Source organism: Microcaecilia unicolor, chromosome 1 (assembly GCF_901765095.1).
Source record: "Microcaecilia unicolor chromosome 1, aMicUni1.1, whole genome shotgun sequence".
NCBI lineage: Eukaryota > Metazoa > Chordata > Amphibia > Gymnophiona > Siphonopidae > Microcaecilia > Microcaecilia unicolor.
Window position 1 is genome coordinate 573,453,901 of NC_044031.1, and position 24,492 is coordinate 573,478,392.

A 24,492-nucleotide genomic window follows, 5' to 3' on the forward strand; every position below is an offset into this window, starting at 1 on the left:
AGAGGTGTGGTAGCCGTGTTAGTCCACTCTTAAAGGTTATCAATAGAAATCAAACAAAATAAAACATGGAAAAGAAAATAAGATGATACCTGAATTAAAAATGTGATTAATCAAGATTAATAAATTGTTTTTATCAGTTGATTAATCACAATTTTTTTTTTTTAATTTAACAGCTAGAAATCAAATTGCCTGAATTATATCCCGGGAGGTTAAAACTTGATAACCAAAAGGAATAGTAAGAACAAAAGACTGTACAAAACCAATCAGACACCACTGCCCTACAGTACATGGTTAAAACTGACAGTGGAACTCTTAGGAGGAACAAAATACATCTACAACCTCTAGCTAGAACAATATATCAGAGATTAAATCCATAAGTAAACCCTGAACTATCAGGTGAACAAAGCATAAGTACAGCACATGAATCTGAAATGGAAACTACTGAACAACTGAAATCAACCAATACCCCTCCAAAACCTTACACAACCAGCAGATCATCATTTGCTTTCAAGCCCAACACGTGACCAAAGGAAGAATAAGTTCTATAACATTTAGGTTTTTTTTATTAATTATTACAAAATAGAAATTGTATTTGTTATTGAGAATTTGTTACGAGACGTGACTGATGGAGTACCCATCACTTCTAAACAGATGTTTCCATCTTACGTTCGCCACACCTTTTTTGTAAGTCAAAAGGAGAGGAAATGTAGGGGTATGTTGACTAAGATGCGTTAGCGTTTTTAACGCCTGTAAATTTAAGGCACGTTAAACACGAATGCGCTTATACATTTTTATGGGTGCATTAGCATTTAATGCACGTAAACCATTTACGCACGGTAAAAACGTTAACACGCCCATAGCGCCGCTTAATAAACATAGGTCATAGTGAGGGACCCTATAAATGAATTGCAGTTAGAGGTATATCCACTAGGTGGAGTGAGTGTTTCCATTTCTGTTTATGTATATGGACCATGAGACAAAGGGAAGCAAAGATTCTAGCAAGGTGTTGTATGGAGGAATAACTAAGCCTACAACAGGAAAAGCAGCAAGCTCCCCAACTAGAAGCTGTAACACAACTATCTTCTGTTCAAAATCATTGTTTGTTACCCACCAAGCCTTGTTCAATGGAAAGAGAACTTGTAGAACAGCAGATTGACCATATACTATGAAAACAAGAAATATTTCTAAAATCTACTCACACAGATCCCAGTTCTATGGGGATATACTCTGAACATCACAATTCCTCAGCATAGCAGTTTTTGCTTCCCCTTCATCCTTCCCACCCCCCACCCCTACCAAACGCTGAAGGGCTGTAATTCTGATGGGCTTTAAAATCAGAAGACAGAAACTAACGAGAGTCCAGGCATAGAACAGACATCATGGAGACTTTAAAGCTTATAATACAACTTTGGCAGATGATGCACTATAAGATGTTACATGCATCAAATCCTGTTACTCAAGCTTAGCATTTTTAATCTAGTAATGAAACAGATCCAAAGGACTGTCTACGTTAAATATTCACAGGGAAAATTGCCTTTTTATTATATCTGATGGCTCAACCGGCCCCCAAGAGGAATATAAAATAGCAGTAAACACGTATGCAAGTGTGTCTGAAATAATTCTCATGACTTCCCAGCTGTAATAAGTTATTAATAAAAGACAAATAATAAAGCTTGCCCTAAGAACAGAAAAAAAAATCTTTTCAAACATCTGGAGCTCAGGAAAGGAGATATCTTTCAGGGACATTTAAGGCAGTGTATGAGCTATCAGTCTGAAGTGATAATACCTTTAATTGAACTTTCACTTTAGTGTTAATAGAAAAGAAAAACACATCAATTAAGCTGAACAGAGAAGCAGCAGAAATCGGAGGGTAAATTTGACCAACTTCCACTAGAATTGTGCTTCCAGTGCAAGAGAATCTTAGACCACCCAGTAGATTCTCTGTTCTCTGAAATAAACCGGACATTTCTAAAGAGGTAATCTGAGGTATGACTTTAAAGATCTATGAGTGTCTCCCTTTTATGATCATTATATATAGATATAGATAGAGAGAGAGAGAGAGATTTAGAATTTGCTTTTTCATATCTGGGTGTAAAACAAGTGACAGTTCAGGTGCAATAAACAGATTAATTCTACAGCTGGCATAACAAAATTTACCCCCCTGTTTACTAAGCTGTGCTAGTGACTACCACATGGCAATGCCAATACAGCCCATTCGAACTGTAAACTGTTTTACAGCATTTCAGTGTGCATTGATTTGCCATGGGAGTTATCAACTTGCATTATCCCAGTACCACAAGCTGCTGACTCCCATGGTAAAAGAACAACGTTGCTTGCGAGCCATCTTGTAAGCTGTGTTATTCCGTGAGTCTGGAAACAACAGGCTGCCAAGCCGTGGCCCAGTGCTCCTGGGCCATTGGAGCTGTCAGACACCTGAGCTCCGCCATCCCCTAATAAGCATCCCTATCCATCAAAAGAACCCACCCTAAAACCCTCCCAGGCCTACTGATGGTTCAGTGGGTTCCAGGACAGGAGCAATCCTCAGTCACTCCTGCCCTTGCTTGTGCCTTCCTCCAAAATGATGCCAATGACCCCTAGTTGTAATCATGCAATACTACCACTAGGGATCATTTCCCTTATACGGAAATATGACCCCATTAGGAAACATAAACCCTAGTGGTAGTACTGTGAGACTACCACTAGGGAATGCCTCTGCCATTTTGGAGGAAAGCACAAGCAAGTGCAAGAGTGTCACAAAATGCCATGTCACCTGCCTGGGGCTACCCCATAGCCACTTAGATGGTCTATCCCCAGCACAGCTCTGACTGCACCTGCTACTTAAGCTCTATACTAGCACCCTCCTCAACCACCTCTGGGTGAGTCTCCCGCTCTCAAATTATCCCCAGTGATTTCTAGGTTAATGGGGCCAAACTTCCAGTCCTCCCTCAGTTCCTAGAAATCACTCACAGACCCAACACTCAAACCACCAGGATTCTTAATCAGTTCAGACAAGCAGAGTCAATAAACTAATAGTGTTTATTATCACAGAACTTGAACAGCGAAACAGAAAAAGTGAAATCATCAAAACAAAAACAGGTAACTGAACTATGGATCAATTATAACACTATCTAAAAATTTGTATACTATGTAAACAGTACCTGGGGAGATCAGGATATATAGCTGCTCACAAGTTATCAAATATAACTGTTTATAGGGCTTCAGCAAAGAGATTTCTCTCTCTCTCTCTCTTCTCCCCGGCTGAAACTGGTGCAAAAGCCAGTAGCTCCTGGGTAACTTCAAACTCCAGGCCAATCAGAGTCCAGAACAACAACATTTGAAACTAGCTTGCTATATCATTGCAAGCACTTCCTCTCTGTGCTTAAACTAAAAAAGGAATCATTCACTTATTTGCAACAGCTTAAAATATAACATGCATAACCTGTTGGCCAAACTAGAGAAATACATTGCAGGAAAATATCAGAACAATTATCACAGGCTTAAAAAACCACTGTTACTACTACTTACTACTACTTAACATTTCTAGAGCGCTACTAGGGTTACGCAGCGCTGTACAAATTAACAAAGAAGGACGGTCCCTGCTCAAAGGAGCTTACAATCTAAAGGATGAAATGTCAAGTTGGGGTAGTCTGTTCTGTTAAAAAGAGTGACTGGGGATCAATCCTGACCTGAGATTCACTGGACCATCAAGGATTTGTGTGGGTAGGCCCAGCAGGGTTGGGAGGGGGGGCCCTTCTGATTAGGGGGTGGGTGTGCTCATTGGGTGCCTGAGAGCTCTGACAGCCCCTTTTAGACACAGCCTGGGAACACTGAGCCATGGCTGATGCTGCTGGTACAGTTTAATAACCCCAAATTTTTGCTGGGGTATTTTTCCAGCTAAAACACAGCTTGCAGTATTCACTGCAAACCACATTATGGAATTCCCATAGTAATGAGATGTTTTGCATGCTTTGCATCCCATTACTATTTACCCTGTGGTGACTTTGCTAATACTGTATCACAATAATATAACTTGTTAAGGGGCAAATAATGTGGGTTATTTTCATAACGCAGCTTGATAATAACTTCTCCCTTACATGCTGATGCATGCTTCTGATCTTAGGCAAGAGACTTAACCCTCCATTGCCTCAGTTACAAAATTAGATCGTGAGCCCTCCAGGGACAGAGAGAAATACCCAGTATACCTGACGGTAACTCACCTTGAGCTACTACTGAAAAAGGTGTGAGAAAAATCCAAATAAATAAATAAATATTTAGTCCAACTAAAGACGACAGTCTGTAGAGGATCTCTGAGCCAATTATATTTTTGAACAACCTGAATTGCTTTTTAAAAGTAGCACATTCAAACAAAGGACAAATTTAGAAAACAACCATCGATGAAAACTGCATGAATAAAATAACAGGGTGTAATCTTCTATTTTTTGTTTAATTTGAATTTTCACTGAATGAGATGCAACTAAATAGCTGTAATTAAATTGTTTCCAATCACTACCACACCTGTGGCAGCGCCGGTTTAATCAACAGCCCTTAAAAATTTGCATAGAGTAAAAACAAACAGCTGAAACTCAGTCATTATAGAAATGAAAGCTGCTGCAAACATCATGCATAGGACACTGAAGGGGAAGTTTAGAAAGAGTTTTTCACATGTAAATGCCTTTTTACATTCATAAAAGTGCTTATAACATATTCTCCTGTAGGCTGCACACCTAAAACTGCATGCAGTGATAAAACGACACGTACTTTTATGTAACCTGAGTGTAGGCATGCACTGGAGCAGAGTTTGGGCAGAGTGCAGCTGGAATGACAATTTGCACGTGCATTTTATAAAATGTGTATCTTTGAGCATTTTAGGGGCTTCTGAGCAGGTGTAAACATGCCATCTCATTCTAGGTATGATTTCTACTGCATTGTCTACACATGTCTTTATAAATTAAGCTAAAGTAAGCCTATAAATTACTCAGCTAAAGCAAAAAGACTTTGAAAGCGCATACAAAAGTTACCTGGGGATGAGGCAAAGGTGTCGGTCCACTTCTTGTGATCCTAAAGTTATATCGGTGCTCCTGAGCACTGGAGCAGCATGGCAGCTGGAAGGGGAGGAAGGACATTTCATTCTCACCCATACCAGCTAGTATTTGAAACCTCAAAATTGTTATTGTTTGGGAAAATGAAACCGCATCTCACGCAAAGGATAGGCAAGTCCTGGTCAAAATTTATCCAACTTGGTGCAATCTAAACAAGTAACAAAGAAGCTGATGGCAGAATAAGGTGGAGTGGAGGAGTAGCTGAGAACCAGGGGAACTGGGCATTATTCACACTGCAGCTCCTTGTTGCCTTGTATAAATCATGTAACCCTCCATTGCCCCTAGTACAAAACAAAAAAGAAAGAAAGCTTAGGTTGTAAGCCCACAAGGGAGAGAGAAACTACCTTCATGTAATATGTAAACTGCTTTGGTTGTACCACAGAAAGGAAGCATATCAAATACCTTATGTCACGCTGGTGAGGAAAAGTGAGCCCTTGGGCCACTGCCAAGGAGCAGCAGCGGCAGGCAAATCACCCAACCAGGAGGCGAGGCAACCACAGACAGACGGGCACAGGCCGGACTGGAGCAGAAGCACTAAACAGAAGCAGGAGAATAGTCCATGAATCAAGCAGAGTCTTATCGGCAGACAGCAAAGCAGCAGGGAAACCAGGAGCCACACAGAGTCAGTAGGCTGGCGGCAAACAACAGGAACCCAGGAATCAAGCAGAGTCTTGGGCAGGCAGCAATCGGTAGAATAAACCGGGAAGCAAGCAAAATCTAAGACAGGCAAAACAAGCTATCAGGGCAGGAATTGCAACAGACCAACAAGAACAGGACTGAAGACCTCTGTTGCCAAGGCAAAGCCTGAAAGTTCCCAGGTGCTTAATAAAGGCAACATACAAGGGAGTACACCAGGTAAGGGTGCTGCTAAGTTCCAAACATCCCAAGACAGTCTGGAAGGCTGGAAGATCCGGACTGGACCGGCCAGACTTCTGGAACATGGGAAACAGCAACCAGACAGTCCATTGCAGCCACCAGGTCTAACCACCAGGTGGCGAGATGCATGAGAGCCTGACACAGGGGCACAGTAGTGACACCTTACCATTACCCTTACCCTAAATGGCCCAACCAGTTTGCTCAATTATTCATAGGTAAATGGCAGGGATATATCCCAGCTTGACCACTTACAAGACACCACTGTTTTTTCCTTTCAGCTTCTGTTTGTTTCCACATAAATTGTCCAGTGACCTGAAATAGCCACACATAATCCCATCCCCAATCCACAACCATACCACCATTCCCTATCATGCCTTACCTCCAAAATCCATAATGTAAAGTACTGCAAATCTAATTAACCATTTTTGCAGGTCTCTATTGGGCTCATTTTCGAAAGAGAAGGACGCCCATCTTTCAACATAAATCGGAAGATGGACGTCCTTCTCCCAGGATCGTCCAAATCGGTATAATGGAAACCCAAATTTGGATGTCCCCAACTGCACTCCATCACAGGGATGGCCAAAGTTCAAGGGGGCATGCCGGAGGCATAGTGAAGGCGGGACTTGGGCATGCCTAACACTTGGGTGTCCTTGACCCATAATCAAAAAAAAAGAAGGACGTCCCTGATGAACACTGGGATGTTTTCACCCAGACCTGTTTTTCTTACGACTAAGGCACAAAAAGGTGCCCAAAATGACCACTGGAGAGAATCGGGGCTGATCTCCTGTTACTCCCCCAGTGGTCACGAACCCGCTCCCACCCTCAAAAACATCTTTCAAAATATTTCATGCCAGCCTCAGATGTCATACTCAGGTCCATCACAGCAGTATGCAGGTCCCTGGAGCAGTTTTAGTGGGTGCAGTGACTTCAGGCAGGTGGACTCAGGCCCATTCCCCCCCCTGCCTGTTACACTTGTGGTGGTAAATGTGAGCCCTCCAAAACCCATCACAAACCCACTTTACCCACATCTAGGTGCCCCTTTCACCCATAAGGGCTATGGTAGTGGTGTACAGTTGTAGGTAGTGGGTTTGGGGGGGGGGTTGGGGGGCTCAGCACACAAGGTAAGGGAGCTATGTACCTGGGAGCAATTTATGAAGTCCACTGCAGTGCCCCCTAGGGTACCCGGTTGGTGTCCTGGCACGTCAGGGGGACTAGTGCACTACAAATGCTGGCTCCTCCTATAACCAAATGGCTTGCATTTGGCCATTTCTGAAATGGACATCCTTGGTTTCAAAAATCGCTAAAAATCAGAAATGACCATGTCTGGGGACGTCCATCTCTTAGGATGACCAGATTTAAGGATTTGGACGTCCCTGACGGTATTTTCAAAACGAAAGATGGATGTCCATCTTGTTTCGATAATACGGGTTTCTCCGCCCCTGGATCGGGTCGTTTTGCAAGGACGTCCAAATCAAAACGTGGCTGTCCCTTTCAAAAATGCCCCTCCACGTGGCCTTAATGGACAGCATTGGGCACAGTATGGTTGTTTTTTAGGCCGTGCCTACTGGCACCAGTCTGGCTATTCTATAAACTGCACTAAGATTAGGCTGTGCTTCCTTTATTCACCCTCTGTCAACTCTCCTCTTGCGTCTGCCCCTGAGAGAGTTAAAGGTGGTATGTTATCAATACTGTAACCTCCCAACCCTGTATTTTCAACTGAAAGGACATTAGGTCCATCTAGTCTGCTCAACCTCGCCCCTTGTGCAACACAACATCTCCTAGCCAATCTGCAGCTTTTTCACATCTTCACCACCAGAGAGCCTCCTATGCTAACAAATGTATTTTTAAGCAAACTGGCAAGGAAGCTTGGCACAAGAGAAGCGGATGGTCAGAATGACTAAAGGGCAGTGGAAAATGTTTAGTTGAACGGGGAAAATCTCATCTATTATACTACACCCCATAATAACATTTCCACTGCTCTCTCGGCTTAGGATCGTTGTTTGCACTTCCCCTCAGGTTTTGGTGCTCATTTGGAATCAATCTGTTGCTTGGCTCTATTGTGTCTAGCCCCTTTCCTCTGGATCTCCTTCCTGAAAAAAATACGATTGGAGCGTTCCTTTCCTAAATTTAAAGCAGGGCTCAAAACTCACCTGTTACCCACATCTTTTGGCACATGATCACATCCAGATTCACTTTCCCTGGACCCTGTCACATGGTGGTACGGGCCAATAGCATTCTGTATGAGACATCCTTATTATTTTTATCTATTCCCTTTTCTGCTTTCCTGCTCTCGGTTACCTGCTATCCCTCCCTTTGTTTTACTATCCTGTCAAAATTTGTAGTTCCTTTCAATTTCTTTTTTGTTTTATTGATTATTATGAACCACTTGCCTATTGTCCCAGATGCATCCATGCTTTATATCTGAGAGGACTCAGCACTGTGGTGGAAAGGACATGTCTCCCAAGTGCACCCCTACTTTACACCTAAGAGGACACAGAAGACTTGTAGAAGGGACCTGTCTTGCAGGTACATCCCTACTTTATACCTGAGAGGACTCAGTTGTGTCATGGAAGGGACCTGTCTTCCAGTTGCATCCTTGCTTTTTACCTGAGAGAACTCAGTAGTGTTGTGGAAGGGACCTGTCTTCCAGGTGCAACCATGCTATATCTGAGAGGACTCAAAAATGTCATGGGAGGGACCTGTCTCCGAGGTGCACCCCGCTTTATATCTCAGAGGACTCAGTACTGTCATGGAAGGGACCTGAGAGGATTTGGAAGATATTGGATAGATGTTGTGGAATTTAATCAGTAGTCATCGATTGGAGATGTATTGAAATTGGAGATATTACAGTCATTGGAAAACAACAAAGTATTCTACCTTGATTTTTAATTTATTCTCAAAGCCTCAAGTGAACTTGAAGAACATCCTTAAGATATTGGAGCTGGTGATAAATATTAAGCTATAGTCTAGACATGATTGTTAAGGATATGAGATCATATAAAGTATTAAAAGAAGTACATCGTGCAGTTGAATATGAACCAGATGTATAAATATCTTTAAGGAATACAAAAGATTTATATCACTTGAATGGTCTTGTAGAAATGTAAGACTTTGTAATTTTGTATTGTTTTATTGAATATGTTAATAAAGTATTATGAATATGTAATTTTGGAATTTAGAGTGAGTCCATACAGTGAATGTTTGATGTATATATGTTGTTGCCACTGTTTAAATATTGATTGACATTTCAGTAAAGAGTTCTGGAGTTAGCTGAGTTATTTGTGTGGAGAACTTTAAAAAGACTCATTTGCTCATTCTGCCTCTGCGTGCAAGCCAGTCAATAAATGAGATTGTGTACTTGGTCCCGATTCCACTGGGTTCACTTTCATTAGGCATAGAGGAGGTAATATGCATGTTTTGTGGAAGGCACAACTCTAGCCACCTTGTTGGGTAGACTACATGGACCGCTATTATGTTACTAAAAAATCACATGGGGCTGTGGTTTCATACTAATATCAGTTTTCCCTGCAAAATAATTCTTCTTATACCCAGTGTGTTTTTTGTTGGAATGTAATTGTATTTTACATGCATTGCCTGTCACCTATTATTTCTCTGTGATTACTCTGTGACCTCTGATGTGAATTACTTAGAGAGGTCACACAGCTATGTAACTTCCTGTGGGGGATAGATGCAGCACATGCAGCACATGGAGCACATGGAGCTCATGATCTCTCCTAACCTGAGAGGATCTATGGTGGTGTGAGCATCCATTACCATCTAAGCACATGGAAGGAGCTGATAATACAAATGTATAGTAATATGTATATATAAGCCTGTCTGATTATAATCTAACTACAAACTGTGAGTAAACAGATGTTTTGTTACTTCAACTTTAAAGTGACTCAGCAGTGAATTATTCAGGGGTGAATGAGAGAGAGATGAAGAAAGAAATTAACATTTCTAAAGCTGAAGCTGTGTGTACTAAAATCTGCTAATTATTTACTACAAATAATCCAACAAAAGGGTTATGGGCCCAGGGTCCAGGAATTGAAAAAGAAGAGAAATATTACCAGGCAGAAAAAAAGGCCACATTTTTCTCTTAAGTTTTAAAGGAAAGATTCAGTCTGTCTCTCTCTCCCCCCACACAGCAGACAGAAGGCTAAGAAAATGGCTGAGGGAAGAAATTCACCATTGTTCTATTCTCTCAAGGTGCCTAAATTAACTGAGTTTAATTATCGGCAGTGGGAACTAAGATTCATATGTCTCCTTCGAGCAAAAAGATTAAATATATGCTTAGATCAAGACAGAACAGATGAAAATATGGCTGAATGGGACAATGCAAACTATTATGTGAAGTGCATGCTTTTGGAAGCTCTCTCAGAGAAACAAGCCATATTAGTGGAGGGAAAAGATACACCAAAGGACATTTATATAAACTGAGAACTATGTATGCAACTACATATGCAAAGCAGCAACCAATTTGGTTAGCAGAGTTGAATGAAACCAAATTAAGGGATAAAAGTAAATGTAATGATCACATTATGCATCTTATGTCTTCATTTCAAAAGCTAGAACTTTCTGGAATTCCCATGTGTGATGCATTGAAAAGAGCATTTCTTTTTACCTCACTATCAAAGAAGTTTGATGTTTTTAGGTCTGTAAATGAGGCCATTGAAGGGCAATCTTTTGAACAGGCAACATCAAAACTAAGGCAGGAATGCATAATAAATGATTCTGAGGAGATGTGTTCTCAAAGTCAGTCAGAGAGAAATGAAACAAATTTCTTGGCAAAGAACAGAGGAAGGCGGAGCTATGGGAAAACTCCACCCAAGGGCAAGCTGATTTGCTACTCATGTGGAAAGGAGGGACATGTATCTAAATGGTGTAAGGAAACACAAAACACTCCCTCTAGCTCACCTAAGCCAATGGAACTAAAGAATTTTCAAACCAGGAAATGTATGAAGGACAAAGATAAACACAAGGGTTTTCTAATGGCAGAAAAATCTTTGACTATGGTAAATAATAATTCAAATGAAAGTACTTGGATTTTGGATTCGGGGAGCACATGCCATTTAACCAATTGTAAGGATTTCTTTCAGGAAATGTGTCCAGAGGAAGGTGTTCTTAAAACTGCAAACGCAGGGACTGCTAAGATCCAAGCAAAAGGTATTGGATTCTTAAAATGCAAAGTGTCTAATGAAGTTAAAGAAATTCCTGTAAGTGATGTCTTGTATATTCCCCAAGCAGTTTGCAATATGCTTAGTGTATCTACATTAGATAAGAAGGGATTTGTGATTCATTTTGAAAACAGTAAGTGCACAATCTCTAAAAATGATGAAGTGTATGCTGAAGCTTTTATGCATAATGATGTTTATAAGCTGAACATTTCAGGTGAAGCCTCACATATGGCGCAAGTAAGGAAGAATGATGGTAAATGTAGTCTGGAAATCTGGCATCGCCGCCTGGGACATCGTGATTCTAAGGTGATCCAGGATCTTTACAGTAAGCAACTGGCCACCGGCATTCAGATAAGTGCAGATGCTGGTAAAATGGAGAAATGCATAGACTGTGTTACTCAAAAAGGTGTGAGACCCTCATTTCCTGCATACACAGGAAATAGGAGTAATAAAGTACTGGACTTAATACACAGTGACTTATGTGGACCGTTTAATATCCCATCATTGGGAAATAACAGATTTGTGCTAATATTCTTGGATGATTTCTCTAGATACTGTGTGGCCTATTTGCTGAAAGAGAAAAGTCAAGTCACAGACATGCTGAAGAAATACGTAGCCATGGTGAGCAATAAATTTGAAAGAAAACCAAAGGTTCTTCAGACCGACAATGGTGGTGAGTTCACTTCACAAAGCATGCGCACATTTCTAGAACAAGAAGGCATTCAGCATATCACAACAGTAGCTTATACACCAGAGCAAAATTCTGTTGCAGAGAGAAAATTTAGGTCACTTGTGGAAATGACCAGATGTATGCTGTCAGATAGCAATCTCCCTAAAAGACTATGGGGGGAAGCCATTCTCACAGCAGTGTACCTACAAAACAGAATGCCAACTAAAGGCGCTGAGCGCACACCACATGAGACATGGCATGGTAGGAAGCCAAACCTGTCACACATAAGAACATTTGGAAGTACAGCATATGCTCATGTACCAAAGCAAAGAAGGCATAAGCTGGATTCCACAACAGAAAGGGGCATTTTAGTTGGCTATACTCCAGGACACAAAGGATATAGAATTTTGAATCTGAAAACTGGCATTGTTGGCATAAGACATGTTACATATTTTGATGAAAACAAAAGGGTTGATAAAGGCTGGATTATCCCAGATGAGCCTTATCATCCAGAATATGAAACTAGAACCATAATAGACATGCCAGTGTATATAAATGCCATACCAAGGCAGATGTCTGAAAGCAACTCATCTGTATCTAACGAGGAACAGGCAGAGGAAACAGACACAGAAAGGATCATTGAAGAAGACAGTACAGTTGGAGAAGGGGAATCAATTGGAGAAGAACTCTCAGATTTAGAGGATGCGGAAAGGTCAGACCAACCTGTTGTCAGACGCTCATCCAGGGAAAACAAAGGTGTTCCACCCCCAAGACTGTCTTACCTAACAAAGTCAGCAGAAGCTCAAGAGCCCTTAACATGGGATGAGATTGAGAAAATGCCAGCAGAAGAAGCTGCTGAATGGCATAAAGCTGCACAAGAAGAAATTGATGCATTGGATAAAATAATACTTGGATTCTTACAAAATTACCTCCTGGCAAGAAAGCTATAGGATGCAAATGGGTATTCAAGTTAAAAGGAATGCACAAGGAAAAGTGGAAAGGTATAAAGCCAGATTAGTGGCAAAGGGATATCTTCAAAAATATGGAGAAGATTTTGATGAAGTGTTTGCACCTGTAGTGAAACACACGACAATTAGAACACTTTTGAGCATTGCAGTCTCAAAAGGCATGCAAGTCAACCACATTGATGTGAAAACAGCGTTTCTTCACGGAGATATAACTGAAGACTTGTACATGGAACAGCCAACAGGTTTCATAAATACAAAACAAAGACAGCTAGTGTGTAAATTAAACAAAGGTCTTTATGGATTAAAGCAAAGTGCAAAATGTTGGAATGACAAATTGCATGAAATATTGACAAATTTAGGATTTAAGCAAGGTGAAGCAGATAAATGCTTGTACACTAGGTGCACAAATGGACAATATGCATACATTTTAGCTTTTGTTGATGATCTGCTCATTGCAAGCAAAAGTGAGCAAGAGTACAAGGACATTGTAAAGTGTTTAAACCTGAATGTTGAGATAAAAGAACTGGGTAATGTGTCATACTATCTTGGTATAGAAATTGAGAAACAAAATGATGGTTCTTATCTTCTAAGCCAGAAGCAGAAAATAAATGAGCTTATTGAAAGTTTAGGTATGCAAGATGCCCAAGTTGTAAGCACTCCCATGATCACTGATTTTCTGAAGGATGAAACAGTAAGAGAACCTTTACCAGATAACATCCAATATAGATCAGCCATAGGTAAGCTTTTATATCTAGCTACCACATACAGGGCTGATATAGCAAATGCAGTAGGAATTTTGAGCAGAAGGGTCAGCTCACCTACCAAATCAGATTGGACTGCAGTTAAAAGGATGGTAAGGTATTTAAAGGGTACCATTGATTGTAAATTAAAGATTTCAGCCAATAGTAATCCAAAACTAATATGTTACTGTGATTCAGATTGGGCAGGGGATCATTCTAATTATAAATCCACAAGTGGATATGTGTTTATGTATGGAAATGTACAAATTTCATGGGCCAGTCATAAACAAAGTATTGTGAGTTTGTCTTCTACAGAAGCTGAATATGTGGCTGTATCGGAAGCGTGCAGAGAACTGATGTGGATTGAAAAACTTATGCTGGATTTCGGAATAGCTGAACAGAGACCAATCCAGATAATGGAAGATAATCAGAGCTGCATCCGACTGTCACAGAATGACAAGGTTCAGTCACGCACCAAGCACATCGCAACGAAATACCACAACGTGCGAGAGTTGGTGAAAGAAGGGGTCATCAGTCTACACTATTGTCACACCAGTGAGATGACAGCTGACATCATGACCAAACCGTTACCCAGAGAACATTTTGTGAATCTGCGTATAAAGCTTGGACTTTGTATGAATAAATAATTGCATGACAGTTATGCATGAGAAGGGGTTTGTTGGAATGTAATTGTATTTTACATGCATTGCCTGTCACCTATTATTTCTCTGTGATTACTCTGTGACCTCTGATGTGAATTACTTAGAGAGGTCACACAGCTATGTAACTTCCTGTGGGGGATAGATGCAGCACATGCAGCACATGGAGCACATGGAGCTCATGATCTCTCCTAACCTGAGAGGATCTATGGTGGTGTGAGCATCCATTACCATCTAAGCACATGGAAGGAGCTGATAATACAAATGTATAGTAATATGTATATATAAGCCTGTCTGATTATAATCTAACTACAAACTGTGAGTAAACAGATGTTTTGTTACTTCAACTTTAAAGTGACTCAGCAGTGAATTATTCAGGGGTGAATGAGAGAGAGATGAAGAAAGAAATTAACATTTCTAAAGCTGAAGCTGTGTGTACTAAAATCTGCTAATTATTTACTACAAATAATCCAACAAATTCTTCTTATACCCAGTGTGTTTTTGCTAGCAAAAAAGGTGCCAGTACTCAAATGCCAGGCCACCCTTCAGAGGTGGGGTAATCACTGAGGAACACAATAGCCAGGCCCCCTGCAACTAGTCATAGAATCTATGGCAAGGCAGAATTGTTGTGTAGAGCCTGAGCTTGGGGACCATGGTTCAATTTTAGCAGACAATGGAAAAGGTGCCAGTACTCAGTACCCCCAAGTACCCCCTAAAAAAAAGTCCTGCTTATACCATTTCCTTTACTAGTCAGGAGAGCACCCCTTTTATTCTGGAAATTGCAAAGGTATTCAGACATCAAAGTGCATTACTTTAGTAGAACCATTAGAGCAGGGGTACTCAAAATTTGCACCACAGTAACACAATCCGGACCACAAGCCAATTTCCTTTGGACTGTGGCAATATCCTCTGGGCCCGGCCCCACCTCCTTCCTGCCGCAGGAGTGAGGAGTGAGGGAGTGGCTGACCCCAAAGCGGCTGCTGCAGGGCAAAGGAAATTGCTTCTGGTAGAGGTGCGGTGCTTGGGCTCTGGGGCAGCAAGTGAAGATATGCTGAAGGTAGCAAGGAGGCCTATTTAGTAAGGCTTTTGACCAATATTTCTTCATGTTTGCTGTTGTTGCTCCTGATCATTATCGTCCTTGTTTGTTGTCGCATGCTTTGTTTTATGATTAGATGATAAAGGTATGAAGACTGTTTGGTTTATATTTTTGTGTGGTAGTTGGAGGGTGTAGACAGGGGTGTGCTGGTAAATTTTTAACAACAGGCTCTTTCTCCGGACGTAGCCAGCTCTGCAGTTGGAAGAGCCAGGGGTGGCCGAAGGGGGGGGAGCAACACTTGCCTCTCTCTCCTCCCTCCTTTCGTGCGGGCACGCTAGGCATACCTTTGCTGGCAGCCAATAAATAGACTGCAACCACTCCCAACGTCTTGCTCTGAGCAGCATGCTGGAACTTCTCTCACATGCTCGAGAAGTCCCAGCCTGCTGCCCAGAGCTGGAAACAAGGAGCGGGGAGCAGCAGTAGTCTATTTATTTGACTGGCAGGGCTCAGCATCCCCACCAGCAAAGTAAAAGATAATTCAGCAGGGGGCTGAATAACAACCGGCTCTCAAAATTCTTAAAAACTTAACAACCGGCTCTTGCGAGCCTGTGAGAGCCTGTTCCAGCACACCACTGGGTGTAGAGATCTCTAGTGATTCTACCAGTCAAAAAGCTATTGCCTAACTTTTTAAACTTTACAGATCTGAGAGGGTTCTGTCACAGTGAGGTAAGAGTTGCAGGCTTATGGTTTATTGAAAAGAGTGTGAGGAGTCAGAAGCATTTCCCAAGAGGTCATTCTCTGTGTCTTTTGAAGAGGAAGGAAGATAGATGTTGGGAAAGCCGTTAGAAACTTTTATTTGACAATTCCCCTCCCCCCCCCCCCCCCCCCCCCCCCAATATTCAGCTGGCGACACTGAGTATTTTGCCGGGCCCTGTCCAGGCTTTGGCATTGAATATCCTTTTTTAAAAAATTTTTTAATGGCTAACATATAGCCAGTAAAGTCAATATTCAACCCTTGACTGCATAAGCCAAACCACTTAAAGATAGGATTGCTATTTATGTGGCCCCAATTAAGTGGTTTACTTATATGGTGAGGGGCTGAATATTGGCACTAAACCTGACTCCGCACCTGGAATGCCCGCATGTTTGTTGCTTTTGAATTCAGTGCTGTCATTTTTCAACTGCCACTGAAAAAGACCAGATAGTCATGAACAAGGGATTTAAATGGTCAACAGCCATTTCTGGTTGGTAAAATCATTTTGAATATCAGCTGGAGAGTGTTTGGTGTTAGGAATGTAATTGGGAGTGTGGAGTTTACAATTATCTACCTCAGCAGTGAGGAATTGTGTGAACTGTGACTGCTGCTAATTTTAGTCCTAGTCACCCTTGCTTCATTTTTATTTTTATGAACCCTTAATAAATCTTTTCCTTCATTTGGAACAGAAAGACAAGAGAGTGCTGTTTTTGGAATGGAGAGTGAAAGGAATGAGAAATTTCTGGAAGCCAAAAACCTCTCAGCGCCTGCTGCTTTCATCCCAGAATCCCCTTACAAGCAAAAGTCAGCAGGCGACTGATTGTTGTAGTATAATATTAAGGACATAGAAACTCACCATTCTGATATACTCCAAGAGGGCAATTCTATAAATGGGTGCTCCAGGAGTGAAACAGCGGGGTGGGGGGGTGGGGGGGGGGGACGTGCAGGACGTCAGACTCAGAGAGCATGCAAGGAAGAAGACTTTTCTCTGCCGGCTGCCGCTGCGTTCTACGGTCGGAGAGGACGTCGGCTGGCAAGGAGTGGGGTCCCCCGCCAGCAAAACGGAAGGTAGGCGGCGGTGGCGGGGGCGGGTTCGCGGCGGGAGGGGGGTCGGCAGAGACGGGGGGGCGACAATGGCGGCGGGAGGGGGCGGCGGCGTGGGGGGGGGGCTAAAATGTGTCCCCTCCCCTCGAGATCTGGACCCCCCTCCAACGGAAGTCTGGCTATGCCCCTGCTTTGAACCATTTTAGTCATACTGGGTCAGACCAATAGTCCATCTTGCCCAGTATCCTGCTTCCAACAGTGTCCAATCCAGGTTACAAGTACTTGGCAGAAACCCAATTAGTAACACCATTCCATGCTACCAATTTCAGGGCAAGCACTGGCTTCCCCCATGCCCATCTCAATAACAGCCTATGGACTTTTCCTCCAGGAACTTGTTCAAACCTTTTTTTTAAACCCAGATACGCTAACCGATGTTACCATATCCTCAAGAAAGAGATCCAGATCTTAACTATTCTTTGAGTGAAAAAATGTTTCCTCCTATTTATTTTAAAAGCATTTCCATGCAATTTCATTGAGTGCTCCCTGGTCTTTGTTTTGAACGAGTGAAAAATCGATTCACCTCCACCCTCTCCACACCTAGACCTGGTGTAACTGCGAGCAAACAAGTGCAGCAAGGGCATAACTGAGAGTATTCTGACAACAATGTTCCAACCTTCTTCCTCTCATGTATATGCATTCCTTTGCATTTACCCGCTTCCTAATAGAAAAGCGTTTAGGGCACGCACACACGTAGGTGCTATTTTTCCCTGTACTTACATGTGCAAGGGATGTGTAAAATGCATGTATGATTTTACAGACTTACTCCTTAGGAGCTGGATTCAGTATGTAGTGGTCAAAATTTGGCACCGACAAAAAACTGTACTGAATGGTATTCTATAACAGGTGTTCTGGGAACACTGCCTTCTATAGAATACTGAATAGGGCCAGATTTTATATAAGGCGCTTAAAAAGGCCTTTTCTTCTGACCGAAAATGGACGCACGGCAAAATTAAAACCAGCGTGAATCCTTTTTCGGCCTGAGACCTTACCACCACCCATTGACTTGGCAGTAAGGTCTCATGCGCTAACCGGGCAGTAAGCATCTGAATGCATATACTGCTGATTACTGCCGAGTAGGCGCCACTCAGTAGAAAATATTTTCTACTCCGTGTTTTGGATGCGTGTCAAAAATGGAATTACCACCCAGGGTACGCGGTAGCCGGGTGGTAGTTCCCCCAGGTGCACTATATAGGATCCATGCTCAACTTTGTGCGTGAGGAGTTACACCAACTGAAATCAGGTGTAAATCTCAGCGAGTAAGTTGGGCATAGATCCGCAGTATTCTATAACACTGTGCAAATCTTAAGGGAGTGCTCCTGACCCATGTTTCCTCTAAGGAGTGGCCTGGTGTGTGTAATTTTTTTTTTCATGTGAGCAACAAATTTTAAAAAAACAACAATTTTTGAGCACCAGTATTACTACTACTACTACTTATCATTTCTATAGTGCTACAAGGCATACGCAGCGCTGTACACCATACACAAAAAAGACAGTCCCTGCTCAAAAAGCTTACAATCTAGATAAGACAGGCAGACAGCCAGAACAATTAAGGGTAAGGGAATAAAGAGGTCAGAATAAAAGGACAGGGCAAGTGAGTAGTGGTTAGGAGTCAAAAGCAGTGGTAAAGAGGTGGGCTTTAAGTTTGGACTTGAAAACGGCCAAAAAGTGGGCTAGACGTTCAGGCTCAGGAAGTTTATTCCAGGCGTGAGGTGCAGCAAGATAAAAGGAACGGAGTCTGGAATTAGCAGTAGAGGAGAAAGGGACAGATAAGAGAGATTTATCAACAGAACGGAGTTCCCGAGGGGGGGTGTAGGGAGAGACAAGAGTGGAAAGCATTTCTGTATATAGCACACCCCCCCCCCCCCCCCGCCCCATTTTTTGTGAGCAGCCATGTAAAATCAGTGAGCAAGGCTTCTAAAATGTTTGAGCGATTGCTCATGTGCTCCGCTTAGAGGGAACATTCATCCTGACCCGCCTATGTCTCTCCTATCAGTGCGCCCTCTTTATAAATGGGTGGATAAGTGTGTTTTTGCATGGCTCTGCCATTTTTGTCCCGTTTCAGCACCTTGCATCTGTTAGAAGGCTTTTCTATGCTGAAAACCCGTGCAGAAGAAGCACCTAAACTTAGACACCATATATATAGAGAGAATTTCCCTGCATATATGTACTTTTACAACTTGTTTATGATCCATTACAAGCAGGTTGATAACACTGATCCTCCCCTAGGTACCCTCAAAAATGTCTAAACATGGGAACTTCTTTCTAAACCCTGTTGATTTTCACAAGGGGAAAAATGACCAAAAAAATTATTTACAGCCAAGATTGTTTTGAATGCAACAAATAAACTAAGTGATTTTATTTGTTCTGTTTTGCTTACTTTAAGGCACTACATAAACCTGTGTTTCCCAAGTTGGTCCTGGAGAACCCCCTTTCCAGTCAGGTTTTCAGGATATCCACATCAAATATGCATGAGATTGATTTGCATACACTGCCTCCATTGTATGCAAATCTTTTTCATGCATATTCATTGTGGATATCCTGAAAACCTGACTGGCAAGGGGGTTCTCCAGGACCGACTTGGGGAAACAAGGACATATACCATGCACAATGAAAGAAATGGTTTTTCAACTACTGAATCAATAGAACTAAGAGGCCCTTTTACTAAGCTGTGTTAGGCACTAATGCTTGCCTAGCACATCTTAAAATAGCGTACCGTGGGACGCACTCAGGGGCCGATGATCTAAAGGTAACGCAGGCACTAGAGGCCATTAGCACTGTACTAGAGCCCACATTTGCTGCCACCTGATGACCAGAGCCGGCGAGCAAGTGTAACAACGAGCTTGCCGGCTCTGGATGCAATGAGCATGCAAATACATGCTAAATGGGTTATTACCTATTCCTCCCAAATGCTCAGCGGGCAGCATGCCAAACAAAAGGTCCTGCTCCTGCAACAAACCCTACGCCAGCTCGAAGCTGGCGTTAGGGTTTGCCAGGGCATTGGGGAGGAATGGGGAGACTCTGTCCAGCATGCATTTGCATGCTCACAGGCCCCCCCCCCCCCACCCGATACCGCAAGTATGACCCTCCTCCCCCATCACCACCATGTCTAAAAACAAGAGTCTAGTAGCTCCTACTAATATGTTTGAGAATCAAGCTATGCAAATGTGGTTGGCTTTGGATTTGTTTGGTATATTTAGAGAGGACATAATTTTGCTTCTCTTTTTTCAGCAGCTTGTCTCTTCAGGTAAGAAAGAATGTCGACAGCTGTGACCCTGTCACAGACATGGGCTTACAGCTGTGTACAGACAGCATAGGATATGGGAAAGGTTTATTAAGCATCTGTGCACACACATCGCATGCAACAATAAGCAATGGAGGCACAGTTCAATTACCAAAGCCTCTGTTTCTTTTCCAGGAAAAATGTCCATACTGATTATATAATTTATTGAGTAGTAAACAAGGAAAATGTCTCATTTCAGCAAATTGATTAGAGTAATAGAGTCATTCATTTCTATGCTGTGCTGTTTTCAGCCACCGTTCCCTCTCCTCCCCCACCATTTTTTTAAAATTTAATACCTTTAAACCTTCTTTATTTTCCTCTAAGTTCCTACTATTTCAGTTGAAAACGTACCTGGACTAGAAAAAACAGCTTTATTTATTAAAAGATCTTTTATACCATTTTCACTGATCATAATATTAATTCGGATAAAATTGTTTTGTTACCCCGAGTTTACTTTCTGTACTTACCTTAGACATTTCTGGTTCTGTCTGCTGTCTCTTGGGAGTTTCTTTAGATTCAGTCACCTTCTGAGTGTTTTCATGGTTAACTAGTGCAGAATCTGCTCCTTCGCCTTCAAGCAGCAGGTTAACACCTTCTGTGCAGGCACGGTGATTGATGTTATTTGAATTCCGATTGCAATGAACAGCTGTAGGGATAAATGATATATGATTTTATATTAATAATGATGACAATAATAGTACAGTCAATATTCAGTGTTTATTTAATGCTGACCATCACTGGCTAAAGTAAACCCGGATATTCAGTGCTGCGCCCTATCTGGGCATGGAACTGAATATCCAAGTCTTTGGTGCCAACTGGAAGTTATGCAGGTACAGCCAAGGAGGTTTTGTGACAGGAGATGGCATGATGTTAAAATGTCGAAGCCATCTCCCCCCGCACAGTCACCATATTGTGTGACCCCAAACATTCACAGATGCTATTGATAACAATAGCAAACTTGTGAGGTATATGACTGCCTATAAGGGGCATTTTGTAGACCTCAATCACATCTCCCCTCATCCGTCTCTTTTCCAAGCTGAAGTGCCCTAATCTCTTTAGCCTTTTCTCATACAAGAGGAGCTCTATCCCCTTTATCATTTTGATAATGAACATGGAAGTATAATCTATAAAATATTTGTTTTGTGAACAGTCTTTAGATATAGTTAGTGTAACCCTTTAGGGACACCACGGCCACCTTTTACCAAGCTGTGGTAAAAGTGGTCCTGCGGTAGCATTGGTGCATAGATTTGCAGCGTGCTGAGGCCCCTTGTACCAAAATGGGTAAAAGGCAACAAAAAAAAAGAAAATGGCTGTGTGATAAATGCATGCTTGCTGCATGGCAATTTCTGTGGGAACCCCTTAAAGCAACTTATTTAGGAGGAGATAAGGGCTCTCACGCTAACCCAGTGCTAAAAAGAAAAAAAATTATGTCGCGCTGGAAACGGCATGTGCTAGGGGTGGCACTAGTGTTGGATTAGCAAGCAACAACACCATGGTAGCTCTACCACAACATTGTAAAATGGCCCCTATGTTTGCTAATCTAATTTTTTAAAGATTGTTTTCCTTTTGTTTTGATGGACATTCACTTTGTCTATTTGTCTTTAAGGAAGAAAACTTTCGCTGGCCCCATACTTTCATAGTTCATCACTTTTGAGTGTTGTTCATTTGATGCTGTTAGCTGTGGCTGAAGGCCTATGATGGTAGCTGTATACATATAGATCCCCATTTTACATAGAAAGTAGTCATTGGAACTGAGATGTCTAGGTTGGGTTGTGCTCAGTTTCACTAGTGTTTTAGAGAAGAATCTGCCAACATAGAGCCTCGTCTAAAATACATGTGAGGGTATGTGCAGAAAGACCAGCCATTTTACAAATATACACGTGGGAAAAATCAACAGAGCAAATCTAGCAATGCACACACATAAGTGCCAACACTCTTCTACATTTTGACAGTTTCCATCCTTACAAACGAAAAACAAGTTTACTTTTCAGTCAATTTTTAAAAAGAATTTGTTGTACTATGGAAGAATTTAAAACTCAATATAAAAAAGATGTTTCCGAACTTTCTTGAGAGAGGGCATCCTTATTCTGGAGTCAAGAAGGCCTATTTAAGAGCCTGATATGCCCATAGGGGCCCCTTTACAAAGGCACGGTAGGCTCTACGTGCGTGCAGCATGTGCCAAAACGAGACTACCGCCAGATTAGAGCGCCCCCTGGTGGTAACTTCAGATTTGGTGTGCACCCATACCACTGGGACAAGTTATTTTTTTATTCCCTACCACACATGGCATTTCTGGTGTTAATCGGCAGTTGGCGCGCGCCAACCGGTCACTGCATGTGTAGCATGTGAGCCCTTACCGCTAAATCAATGGGTTGCATTAAGGACAGGTCGTAATTAGGCACTCACTGGTTTCAATTTTACTACAGGCCCTTTTCCCGGCCCATTGAAAAAAGTCCTTTTTCTCAGACATGATAAAAAGAAGCCTGACATGCACCAAAAACACACATCCACATTACCGCAGGCCACTTTTTGCCATGGCTTAGCAAAAGAATCCCCCAGTGATTTACTTTTATAGTACACCGCGCACACTCAACAAGATTGATAGTGGTAACACATTATCACAGTAAATGATGGCAAATAAAGACCCACATGGTCCATCCAGTTTTCCCAACAAGGTGGCCAGAGACACGCCCGCCACTCTGTGCAGGCCCCAACCACCCATGCTTAAGCACTGATTGTCAAGTCTCCACCATGCCAACCATATAGGCAGCCAAACACGAAGGAGTCTTGGTTATAATCATATATCATCTCTAAGTATTGCTGTCAGTATTCAATGTACAAGTCAAGATGTTTTCCCCTCCCCCTAAGCTGCACAGCATCCTCACTTGCAGCATGTAGATTTGATAGAGTATCTCCATTTTATGAAAAACTCCACTGGTTGCCAATGGAGGCTAGAATCCTTTTTAAGCTTTGCTGTTTTGTCCATAAGATACTTGAAGGAATAGCCCCTAGCTATATGTATCACGTTGAATATATTGACTTCCTGGTGTGACACTTGAAATAATCTAAACTTTTCCCTTCTTATAGGGGTGTACGTTCTAAGAAATATTTTACGGTTCTATTCTCAAGTCTCTCAAACTTGGAATTCTCTGCCAATCCTGGTGAAATCTCAATTACATTACTTACCTTTTTGCAAACTTTTAAAGACAAATCTGTTTAGAAAATTTGTGCTTTCTAATTAATTGTTGATGCTATGTTTTTATTTATACTAATTCAATTATTATATTTTGTGAGCTCCCAGTTTTATGGACTGGTTTTATTTTGAATTGTAATCCACTCGGATCTTATTTTTAGATGTTGAGGGGAAAATAACATTAACATTAACATATAGCATTGGAGTTGCTGAAGCTTCACCTGTCTTTTTGCCATTGGCAGGACACAGACTGTAGAAGTCTGTCTGGCATCGGCCTCAGCTCCCCCAGGATTTGGCAATTATAATGTGCATTATGTAAGTGCATTACACAAATCCCATAAGCAGCATGAACACTCTGTTATAATATTCTTATCACTGGGACATGGACGTAGTGACATATATAAGGTGGCATTTTTGTATCTTACATGTGTGTCGGTATCTATACTTGTATGTCAGCTATTTTGCAAAACTATATGTGTGAATTCTGCTAATTACAGAGACCACAATCCTTTTTTTTTTTAGAGGGGAATAAACGAGAGGGGATTAGGGAGGATAAATCCCTTAATCCCTTCTGTTAACAGGTTGGCCAGAACAAGTACTTTTTAAAAACCTTTGTGTGCCAAGGAGCAGCTGTAAATCCCCACATGGAAATATTAGGTAATATGCTTGCATTCTCTTTATGAATTGGAGAATATATCTGTATATTTTTGACTTGCCTAGGCCATGACCAAACCACACATATACCCCCTTACAATTTCTAACTAATCTCCCAGCACTACTACTACTACTACTTAACATTTCTAGAGCGCTACTAGGGTTACGCAGCGCTGTACAAATTAACAAGGAAGGACGGTCCCTGCTCAAAGGAGCTTACAATCTAAAGGACGAAATGTCAAGTTGGGGCAGTCTAGATTTCCTGAGTAGAGGTGTAGTGGT

The 24,492-nt window shown here is 41.8% G+C and overlaps 1 protein-coding gene across 1 annotated transcript in view; it reads right to left on the reverse strand.

Moving 5' to 3' along the window:
- Nucleotides 1-24,492, reverse strand: part of SAMD12 (sterile alpha motif domain containing 12) — a 670,300-nt gene that overhangs the window by 609,906 nt on the left and 35,902 nt on the right. Inside the window, exon 2 of the mRNA XM_030218342.1 lies at nucleotides 20,831-21,009. Coding sequence (XP_030074202.1) covers nucleotides 20,831-21,009 — 179 coding nt within the window. The remainder of the gene's footprint in view (nucleotides 1-20,830; nucleotides 21,010-24,492) is intronic.